The following is a 12440-nucleotide window of genomic DNA, read 5'->3' on the forward strand; positions in this document are numbered from 1 at the left end:
GAAAAGCATGAAGTATTACAATGAAATATTTGCATTTTCAATAATAATAATAATAACATAAAAAATTACACAAAAAATCTTGGACAAATGTTAGTTAATTATTTTTATTGTAGCAAAGTTTTGTATATTGCTACAGTTCATTAGTTTTCTTTCTATCAAAGGCATAAAAATATATTTAAATTTCTGATATATTTAAATATATTTTTAAGTGGCATACAAGACAAAAAATGCAGAAATAATGAATGAACCAAATAAAAGCATCAAAACAATTCAATGTAGGAAGCCGATTTATTGGGATGGTCATGATAGGAGAAGGATTGATTAAATATTGCTAGAAAAATCAGTAGAAGATGCAAAGAAGAGAGGAGGGAAAAAATAAAAATGATAGATAATATAAAGGGAAGTTGAATCAGAAATAGAAGAAAATCTGTATTTCTATTATATATGGTGAACAAAATATACATGATTATATAAAATTAGATTGTTACCTAAGAGCATGCTGATAAACACAACCTGGGAGAATAAAAAATAAATATCTATCACTAAATACTACACTGGGCAAACTGGAGCCATTTTCATCCACAGATGGAAAGAACATACACAAATACTACCAATCAAACTTTGTAACCCTCATGGAAAATGAATATTCATGCAAAAATTTTAAATACAACATATAATTTTTATACATTGCACATAAAAGTCACAATTTTAGCATAGTTCAAAAATTATAAATTTGAGAAAATGACATATTTAATGAGTAATCACTACACAGGTAATAATATATTTTAACATACACTAAATAGGATTTCTAAGCAAATCTAGATGAACATTATTAACAAAAAAACAACTCTTGCAATACCGCTGATTAAGAAGTTGGATGCATACCATATCTGAAAAAATCCTCTAAAGGCATTATTAAGGAAATTAATAATTTTTGTAAAAAGTAATATAATCATTAGAGAATACTTACTAAAATTTTCTAATTTATCTGAAGTGATGGACCACCAATTAAATTAATTTAGGAAAATATTGGATTAGGAAATATTGGAGTCAAACAATTTGTAAAATATAAGCACTGCTTTTATTTGGATAGTTCCACCCGACTACATTGAGGGTTTCTTATTGGCCAATTTGTTGGTTCACAGTTGGGAAAAGTATTGAATTGCATTTATTTGTTAATGCTTGATTCTAATACTTGTAATAATTTGATCTCCATTGTAACATAACCTCAAAAATGCAACTGGCTTTTCATAATGGTTGAAAACTCAAAAAATATATTTTGTTTTTCATTCTTAACAAATATTTTTAATATATTTTTTAACTATCGGAAAAACATAACAAATTATTTACTTAAATAGCAGGAATATTTATGTTATGCAGTAATTCTAAATGCCCCAACCATTAATTAGGAAACTGAAATTCAGAATACATTTTGAATATACTATTTAATAAATATTTATTTATGATGTATTTTTTATAATCTTTTTCTCAAGATAATTGTCCATAAAATATTTATAATTTTTTTTATTACGGTTGTGATTTCTTCCTTTATTATGAAAATACTTGTTATCATGACAGAAAATGTGTATTCCATTCACTTGTTGTTATTCAGAAACTTTGTAGCTAAAATAATAATTATTTTTAGAATAACCTTATTTTAAAATTGACTTTATTTTTTAGATAATACTTAATAAGTACAGCAATTGAAAAATTTCTGACCATTCCTGTGAAATTAACTAACAACGAATTGAAAATATACACATTACTACTTTAAAATTGTTTATAATTTCAGAAAATATAATTTAAAATAATGAATCTAATCTTTCTTAATATAATATTCATCAATCACTTCAGTGAAGTTATTTAATTTAATTAATAATAATTCTTTATTTTTTGTTTTTTTAATTCACTTTAATAAAAACCATGCACATTATTTATTGAACTATAAAATAATACTAAAATACATTATAAGTGTTTCATTGATTATTTTATACATCTTATGAAGTAATGTTTGCAAATCTATGGAAATATAATGAGTATTTTTGTTGAAGTATAATTGATAAACTTAATTAATGATGGAAAATGTGAAAAGAAAAATCTATCGGAGTGATCAATATAAAATAAAATAACTGAAGAAATCAAAATAAAAATAAATTTGAAATATATATATATATAATTAAAACAAGGAAAATTTGTTATAAAACACATTTTTTAAATTTGAAGGAGTGTAGTAACTAGTCTAGGAAGAAAGTTTATTTATTAATTTCACAATCATATGACTGGCTTATGCCTGATTACAACTATCTACTAATTCTTTTTATTTCCATATGAAGCAAAGGAAGTTTTATGATCGTGAAAAATGTCAGTTTTCAGATTTCTACAGAAATATCCATTTTGATCATCCCTGAATCCAATTTGTGTAGTTTCAGCATGATGTTTGTATGTACGTACGTACGAACATATCTCACATAACTCAAAATGATTAGCTGTAGGAAATTGAAATTTTGGATTTAGGACTGTTGTAACATCTAATTATGCACCTCCCCTTTTGAACCAAAATCAACTGAACCAAAAGTGTCCAAAAAACCCAAAATCAAAATTTTTTAGATTTTGGACTTTTATTAACTGCAGTAGTAAGCCCTCATTGAAAGCTTTTCAATTATATGTCATAAGTGGTACTTATTTTCTTTGGTTCCAGAGTTACAGCCAAATAAAATCTTAATTAATGAAATGTTTGGATCAAGGGGAAGGGACGTCGGTTTAAATCAGACTTCATCTCCTTTTTAATTTAAGTATATTGATTTATTAATAATTATTAACCTCTGATTGTAAAAAAAAATTACGATAAATAATAATTCAATAACAATAAAAAAATATGAAAAAATATCAGAAGTTATAAATGAAATAAAATTTTATGTTCTTTTTTTTAAAAAAAAAATGTGTACACGTAATTTAATAGGCATACAAAGAAGATATGTGGTGCCCATATCAGATTTTTTTACGATAAGAAATGAATTTTATAGCATTTGAATAATGCCAAGAATTCAGATCCAGAATCTTGTGGGTGCAAGATACAATACATTACTACCATTCTACTCTGGAGATTGGTGAAATTTTCAGTTGTATGGCCTGAATTGTTGGTAAGATTTTTCTTTTAATTTACTTGGCTTATTGGTTATTTTTTTAATTATATATTTTAAGTTTTCAATTTTTGCAAATACAGGAAGAACTTTTTTTTTATTCTTCATGGGAGTTGATTTTATTGTTTTTGCTTATTTAAAACAGTTTTTGGTTTATGTTAACCAAGGGAATTATATTACTTTTATCTATCATGTTAAACGGTTGATGGATACATTAAAATAATGAACTTCAGGAACATATGTTCTAATATCATCATGTGCAGCGGTTTTATGAAAAAACCGCTTCACAGAGATTATCACAATATAAAATACTCATAAATAAAAGCAGATAATGTTCACTGCATAAGTGAATATTACTTGTATAAAGTATTGTATATATTTTATAATGTATTAGAAAGAACATTATGTGCTTTTATTAATTTATTTATAAACATATATCACATTTTAGTACACATGTGTTTTTTACCTCTATGGATACTGGTAAAAAAAATTGTAAATCTGTTTTTCTATAACTCATTCATTTTATTTTATTTTTATTTATTGCATTTGTAATTACTGTATTATCTACTGAGAGACGATTATTTAACATTTGAAATGTCTAAGTCATCTACTCACAGATTTGAAATTTTTGTAAATTGTTCTTGAGCTGTTAAGATTGTCAGGTGATTAAGTTGTTAGTCAATGTTTAATAGCTATACTGCAACTACAGCAGTTTACGTACTTGCTTTCATGTTGTCTAGTGTCCCTCTAAAGATTTCTTGTTCCAAGGGTTGATAAATAAATCTTTCGATAAATTCTGGGAATTACTGGTCTAAATGATTCTATGCATTTTAATGCAAATGCGTACCTCAAAACATACTTTTTCACTTTTAACACTCAAACTGTGTTTGCTTTGTATCCCCAGAATGAACCATATATGTAAATGCCTTAAACCAAGGTTTAATAAAGTTCTTTTAAAATTTCACATAGAATAATAAAGGTAACTTTCTAACACAAACATTAAAATTATAATCACAATGATTTAATAAATTAAAAATTCACTTGTATTGTAAAATATGAGAAATTATTATATACTTTTGTGGTAAAAATATTTTATTGACATCCTTTGGCTGTTATTTGAATTTCAACAATTAATGAACTATAAAACTGGGAGGAGAATCAGCTCTTCAAGCATGTTGAATCCAATTTGTATAATTAATTTGAATATTTAGTTTATGTCTCAGTGAAAACCAAAAACTATGTGCATTTGTGATTTTTATACAGATATTCCTAACTTCAGTGACTATCACCATCTTCAGTACATGGTAAGTTTTACATTATATATATTTTTGACACTTCTCAGTTTTGGTTTATGTTATTTACATACCTGTGATTTGTTACTACTTGCAAGTATTGAATGTTTCACAGGACTGTGTCCTTCATCTTCTCATGTATGTAAACTATCTGGGTGCAGTAAATACTGTATTATTGTTTGATTCTTTCTAGTTGTAACAAAATATTAGAATGTAGTAACTCCAGTGGAGCAATTCATTTGTGAACACCTCATTTTGATTAAAGTGTACCATTACGCCATATGGTATAAATAACTACAAAATACTATTCGTTTTTTAAAATTTAATTTTATTAAAAAATATATTTATTTGATAGAAGAATGTGCCATCTTATCTTAAGATGGTACATTGTAATCTACAGTTACATTTGAAAAGCTTGATTGTTATAACAGTATACTTTTCAGTCCAGGATGTACTTATGTCAAATCGTTAACATGTTTTGATACAAGAATGTTTTAATTTCATGGAATAAATTCCTTAAAGTGTAGAATAATGTAGTAAAATTCTAATATCCAGTATAATTAGTTACTCAGTAACTATGTTAATTCAATTGTGTAAAGGACTTAATTTATATTTGCCATATATTTTAAATCTTTGAAACAGAACAGGAAATTTGAATGACTTCTAGGTTAAAAGAGGTTGATCTGGAACTTACAGTTAATCTAAGTTTTAAGCGTAGTTTTTGTGGAGATCTGGAGGGGTATTTTAGATACAAATGAGGGAACAAAACTGACATGTACCCACCTAACTGTGTGTGTGTGTGTGTGTGTGTGCACATGTGTGTGTGTGTCTTTCTGTAGATAACAGAAGCCTGTCTCATTCCTTTCCCCATCCTATATACTCCCACTACAGACACTCATCAACACTAACACGTACCTAGAGGCAAGAAAAATGAACTACTGCACATCAACCAATTATACTTAGAAATCTTGACTTACTGTATTAAAAAAGAATGACAGTTATGATTTCATTCAGACAGGCTCTATCATGATCAAAATTATTGTAATAGTCGTGTCAGCACACTCACAAAGTTGTTATCAGTAGTGTTGCAATTATTAAGTCATATGTCAGCTGCCTTTAGTGACAGTTATGAGCTATCTATATTCAATATTTTGGTGGGCACCTAATTATTGAATTTTCAGTCATCATTCAACTTGGCATTCTCATTTATCTTACTGAACAAGATATTAAGATACTGAATAAAAATAACATTGCACCTGCTTTCAGTCTTATAAAGTTGCATAGTTAGAAAAATGGTTAACAAAAGATTTATTTAGTAAGGTAGTAAAAAAATAAATTCAGCATTATTATTATTATTAATAAATGAACTATACTGGTTAACTTGTGATTATTTTTTAATGAAGTATTTTAGGTCTGGGGCTAGCTTTTGACAAATACTATACAAAATTCTATGAACTTGACACTATAAGAACAGGTGGTTTAAATGCAAAATTATTTTTATTTAACCTAGGTCATAACTAACATCACCAAACTAGCCAAAGATTAATTAACACTATAAAGAAATTAATTTTGTTATAAATCTATTTATTAAAATGTGATGTTATGTTCTCTGAAAGTCAAATTTTAAACACAGAATTGATTATAAGTAATAAAACTGAGAACGTAAAAATCTATGTTGATTAGGACTTATTTAAATCTGCAGAAGATTATTACTGTATTTATGTGAAATTTTATTTTTCAATTGCATGTGATTAACAATTTTAAGATATTTGATTCGCATAGAACAAATTGTAAGATATTCATTTCATAAAATCAGAACAGTCCATTAAGAAATAAATTAATGCATGGTAAAACATAAATTTTAAGGCAATATATTTATGCACTGACAGTACAGACGTTTTATAATATTTTTAGGTTAAACCTAGCAAAAATGTATAACTAGTGTTGGAATGATTCTATTGCCATTTCTTAATTTTTATGCATGTAATTTTGAAGTATTACAGTAATGCATCATTATGAACAAAGTAGCGTTTCACATTGCAGCTTCACCTGTGATATCAATGCAGCTTCATCTGCAATATTTCTTTAACAGCAAACTTATTTACTGATTTATAAATAAAAATTATTTAATCAAGAATATTGCTTTTAGATTTTCATTAAATTCCATATAAAATGGTAAATAAAAATTGTTATTAAAAATATAGAAGGAATATATGATAAACAACAAATTGTTGCCCAACAATTAAATATATATGGCCCTGATAAGGGCCGATTTAGAATTAGCACTGAAAAGTTTACCATCGCAGTAAACCTCGAGTACAACTGGAAATAATCTACCAGCTCATTCAATACACTATAAGTCAAACCTTTGAACATCTGAACAAAATATTCATTGCAGCTCGAATAGTTATGATCACAATTATTTTCCATCATAGTTGAGAATTCCTCCCTATTCTAAACCACTTTAACACAATTATTTTGTGCACTTCGATTACCAGTAGCTGTTTATAATACATGAAATAAGAGAGATATCAAAAAAGATATGCATCATCTCCTAAAATGGGTTTAATTGTATGAAGTAACAATTCTCCATTAATATGTAAATATTCTATGCAAAACTTTGTGCATTAAATTAATTAATTATGTTGCATTTATAGCATCCCCATCACAGCTTTGCCTGCGCTACATGGTTACCTGTGTTTCCTGTCGTGGTTAGGGGTATATTTGTTCGCTTCACTTGCCTTTCTTGTCTAGCCAGAGAGCTCTGCCCATTAGACCTTGCTGTGTTCATTAAACTCAAGCTTGTAAGAATAATAATAATAAATAAAAATTAAAACCTGTTCAATTTATAAAAAAATATCAGTGTGTTATTTCTTCAGAGCAACAGCTTGTTCTTTAAAGGACCCAACTCTTTGAATGACCCAAAAATGTGGGTTTCAAAACAGTCTGCCTCCATCTTAGAAATATTCATTCCTTATAATTGGTTACCTGTACTTTATACAGATAAAAACATTTTTTTCCTGGTTTTTAATATTACCTGTACACCACTAGGAGGTGACCATACTTCCTTTCTCTTTTTTTTTTAGTTTTTTAATTACTCTTATTTTATGTTTTTTAGTTAAGTAACTGGAGACAGGTGCAGCCAGTCACATCGCACATACAGTAGCAGTGGCTGTAATTGTTGAGCTGCCCGCACACCATTGCACCCCTTAAAAAAATCAACATTTCAAAAAACCTGAAAATGGTTTTTAGATATTTATCTGATAATTATATGGAGTAGATTCCTCACAACAAAATAAAATAAACAAATTTTATGTTAGCCATTGTATGTTTTTGCAATATAAATTCATGTCAAAAGATTGGTTTGAGATATTTTAATAAATTTCAGAAAGGCAGATATATTAATTTTTAAATAGTTACTATCTCTGAAATTATTATTTTTTTTACATTTTATTAAGTGTTTTGTTAAGAACAGACTGACACTTGTTTGCTTGTATCTAATTAAAAACACTTGAGCTATGTTTGGAAATGTTTAGAGCAAGTCAGTCTGAATTATGAGAAAGTTTTCAGTTAATTACATAGAGAAATAAATAGCAACAGTAAGAAAAAGAGAATGTTAGAGAAGGAAATACTGTGTATTTCAGGGACCGCATAAAGGACTGAATCTCTGCCCAAGCATCTCATTTTGAAAAGCTTTTAGTGCATATCCTATTACATTCTACTACATCATCTATTGCATTCATGCTCAGTTCTACATTTTAAAGTAGTCTCACTTACTACTCAAATGCTACATCTTGAGAAAGGGTGACTTATTGAGTCAATTTAGGAATAAATGCCTATTGGACAGTTGGCATAATATATAATAGGATTTTCTGTATAGACCCCTATGAGTCTTGAGTACACCATGTCCAATTAACAAAGTAATACATTTCTCGAGACTTTGCCTATTCAGTTCCATTTTTAGTTTAAAAAGGTCTTTATTTTGATTCAAGCTAAGAAGTCTGTAAATCTTTGTTAAAGGCAGTGTTTTCTAGTGTATCTTTATTTTTTAAAAACCCAATGTTTTACTACTGTGCTGGTTAATTTTATGCTAATCTCACAAGTTCATGAATAAAACTTGATATTTTTCTTCCTTTCTCGACCAGGAAATTAGGTCTCTCACTGCAATATCCAATGCTCATCGTTTATGCACTTATAACTCTACTTTATTGAGGAATGAAATATCCATTAACACCTTATAATAATTCCAGTCCTTTAAAAAATTAAACTGCTCTTAATTAAGACAAAAGTTTTAAATATTTCAGCTTTAAAAATTGCAGTTTTTTTCTAAGACCAATGTATTAATATAACAGCATAATTTCTGTAAAATATTCTATGAGATACCATTTTCACCCCAGCTCAAGATTAAAAGTAATCTAAGTTTTGGCATTGCATTATTTTATAGAATGATTTATCTATGTGTACTTTTTCTTTTTAGTTGTTCTCTTTCTTTAAGTTGGTAATGTAATTTAATAGATTATGGGGGAACTGAAAGTGAACTTTCAGCTAAATTTAATAAAAAAATATTAATCTAGGAAATGGTTTTAAATATGTATTTATTTTAGGAGTAATTATGTTATCTTAATGAATTCTATTTCAATAATCACAGTTGGCAAATTTGACACTGACAACAGTACCAAATATAAATTTGAATTACTATAAAATAAAAAGTAGTCTAAACTACTCACTCATTGTGGTTAAGACTGTGTTTTCACTAAATAACTTTGATCACTTTGAGCAATTCAGAGTAAGAGTTTCTCTCTTTGTATTTAAAAAAATAAGTATTTGAATTTCTTAAAATAAGGTCCAAAGTTTAATTTTAGTAAATATAAAGTGAAACTTGTGAACATGGCTAACAACCTGTAAATACTAACTCTGTTTACTACTCATTACAGTTTTAAATAGTTTGGCATAAAAATATAAAAAGCAGAAGACAATGACTTTCAATTTCTCAGTTAGACGAGGTTAATTTGTATTTAGTTTTTCTCATAATGTTCCATATTTGCCATGTATTTTTGAGTAGTTATTTTCCAGTATCAAATAAAATAATAGTAAAAACATTGTCTCTGGTGGCAACAATACTGACCAGAATAAAAGTCTAAACCAAATTGTATCTATTCGTTTGCCCAAAATGCATGATTTCAATTTCTTTTACTGCTTAGATTACAAGTAATATAAGCAGTAGAAGAAGACTTCTTTAGACCAACTCTTCTGTAGACCAACTGATAGAAATATTGGCAAACATCTCTGGATTCAAATTAGATTCTTAGTTAAGATCTGGTACATTTTTGTTCATTTATGAATAAGTAAATAAACATTTTCATATAATTTTGTGTGAAATACATTTTGATATATAATAATAATAAATTATTTAGGAATTTTCAGGATTTTCTCTTTATAAATAAATATATTTTACAACCTTTATTTGATGTTACATTTCAGTTTGTCAGGTAATATACGTAAGTAATAAATTTATTTACAATACTATTAAACATTGTAAATAATTTTCTTTTGATAGAGATTTCTATAAAATTAAATAATATGACTGTGTGCAGAAACGTCCTTCATTAATGACAGAATCATCTAAGGTTGAGAAAAATGATGGAAAGCATCTTATATTGGAAGCAGCAATGTTTTTTGATGAAGCTGGTTACAAGTTATTTGCACCATATTTAAAAAATGATTACCATAGACTGAGAAATATGCTTCTTGCTTACATGAATGGTGTAAGTATACTTATTTTTACTTTTACTATTTATCATTATATAAAGATAGACAACATTTTATTTTTATAAATATTTATTGCATATAAGTAAAGTAAGTACCATAACCATAAGTTTGTAGATAAGCTGACATAAGACATCTTCTGCTCCTAAAAATAGCATAGCCATTCTCAAAAATAATGTTAGCATCCCATCCCAGACTTTAAAAAGGAGTGAAGTGGTTTCCTGCTGTCTTTCTCAGTTCACTGATTATGCTACTATCATCACTGTCAGCATGCCAAGCCCATTGAACTGGAGGAGAAATCCAGCTCTACAAGAAGTCTTACCTTCACTCTGTTCACCACAGGACTAGCTGTAAACTGAGCATTATTACTCTTAGAGAAAGCAACTGTTACAAATGCTCCTTGTACCTCAGATAGTTATCATGTATCACAGCCAAGCAAGTCTGGGAAAGATAACATAAAATAATAAATTAATATACTCCATTTCTAAGAGAAAAATATATTACATGCACTGTTTTCATTTAGTAAGGGATTAATTCCGTGGAATTAGGAAATTCACAAAGCGTAGCAATAAATCAGCTATAAAATAGTTATAAATTGATATTAATGTTAATAATGGAATAATATTATTAGTAAATTTTTAGGTTCAGGCATTGTATCATCACCCAAGTATTGGTCAGCGTCTTGATATTGCACTTGTTCGACTGGAGATTTTTAAGACTCAACCTTCAGATTTACCAACATATAATGGTGAAAGGACAGAACTGTTGAATTCATTTTGCAATTTTAATGGAAAACATAATCCTTCCGGAGACAGTAATCCTGGACACTGGGATATTGGGTTATATATTTCTGGGTATGTTTATATTTAATTTTTTTTTCTTCAGATTATAGGCATTGACTATTATGATCATTAGTCGTTGTCTCAAACAAAAGATAAAAAATAATTTGTTCCCCTGATAAAAAACTAGCAACCTAGTAAGACTAGTCTTGTCAGACAAAATCAAATTATTTTTACAACACAAAATGACAAGGTGTATTATTGTTATTATTAGTTTTTTTTTAGTTTTGGGAACATCGATTACTATGGTCATTAGCCCCTTTCACATCAAAACAGAAAAAAATACGAAAAAAAAAAATATCTTTCCCTTTCCTAAACTGAAATACTAGTGTATAGTCAAGAACTAGTCTTGTAATAAAGAGCATCTAAAATTAAACTTTTCAATGGTTATTAAAACCCTGAAAATGCAACATAAATTTATTTTTAAATCTTTCTAGCCATTTCTTATGAAATTTGGTCATAAGCTCATCTACAATTTTCATCTTCGGTGCAGTTAAGCAAATCAATGCACACAACCACTCCTTTAGAGATATTTAGTGTACCATGTGGCATAACCTGGACATCGATAAGTCTAATCTTCTTACCCTTCATTAATCGTGACAACTGTATGTCGTCAGCCTCAACAAATAATCCCATCTCAGTCTTTCTTGTGTCTTTAACCGGTCCTCCAGCTGCTTCCGTGATGCCTCGCGCTATCACGAAGGGTTCGATCTTGGAAAAATCACCTTCCTTTTTCTTGATAATCAGAAATTTTGGAATAGATCCTCTTAGTTCGAAGCTTCGTTCGATCCCTCTTTTCTATAACTATCAACTCTTCCTTGTCACTAAACTCGACACTCTTCTTCCTCTTCGCTTCCGAAGAAAGAGGTTCTCTAAGACGAGGATTTTTACATGGACCCTCTGCCACGGAAGATATAGATGATAAATTATCCTAACCTATATTTACGCCAGTCATGATAACACAAGGTGCAGTCGGAGAGATGATTGAGCGTACCCCGAATCATTGATTTTGCCTGGGTTCCCCCAGTCAGCCGCCTCCCACAAATTTAATCTTGGCAAGGGGGGTCAGGTACTGCCTGACCTACGATACCAACATCCCAGGGCTCACACGTAGCTGTAAGGACTCCGATACCCTTACCCATGGGACAATCCTTACCAAGAGCCGAAGTGACTGACTCACGCTGACGTCACAAGACTTTGGCAGAGCAAGCCCAGAGCAGCCCACCTTCAACCTGACTCCACAGCCAAGAAGAGAGATGGACTCTCCCCATCTGCACTCCGCCCAGCGTCAGCAAACAGATCACGGTTAAGCTTCCCACCCCCGCTGCAACCGAGAAGCACAACTGCAACCAGCTCGGACAGCTCAGGACCACCAATCTCGTACTCCACAAGAGAGCTCCTGA

The 12440-nt window shown here is 29.1% G+C and overlaps 2 protein-coding genes across 2 annotated transcripts in view; both read left to right on the forward strand.

Annotated features, from left to right (window-relative positions):
* Positions 1-1691, forward strand: part of LOC142321225 (uncharacterized) — a 73231-nt gene extending 71540 nt beyond the window's left edge. The window contains exon 5 of the mRNA XM_075359219.1: positions 1681-1691. Within this exon, the coding sequence (XP_075215334.1) occupies positions 1681-1691 (11 nt within the window). The remainder of the gene's footprint in view (positions 1-1680) is intronic.
* A 2718-nt stretch (positions 1692-4409) lies between these two features.
* Positions 4410-12440, forward strand: part of LOC142320997 (A disintegrin and metalloproteinase with thrombospondin motifs adt-1-like) — a 35720-nt gene continuing 27689 nt past the window's right edge. Inside the window, exons 1-3 of the mRNA XM_075358990.1 lie at positions 4410-4444; positions 10027-10197; positions 10841-11052. Of these exons, the coding sequence (XP_075215105.1) occupies positions 4442-4444; positions 10027-10197; positions 10841-11052 (386 nt within the window). The 5' untranslated portion in view covers positions 4410-4441. The remainder of the gene's footprint in view (positions 4445-10026; positions 10198-10840; positions 11053-12440) is intronic.

This window comes from Lycorma delicatula, chromosome 3, assembly GCF_047948215.1.
Source record: "Lycorma delicatula isolate Av1 chromosome 3, ASM4794821v1, whole genome shotgun sequence".
NCBI lineage: Eukaryota > Metazoa > Arthropoda > Insecta > Hemiptera > Fulgoridae > Lycorma > Lycorma delicatula.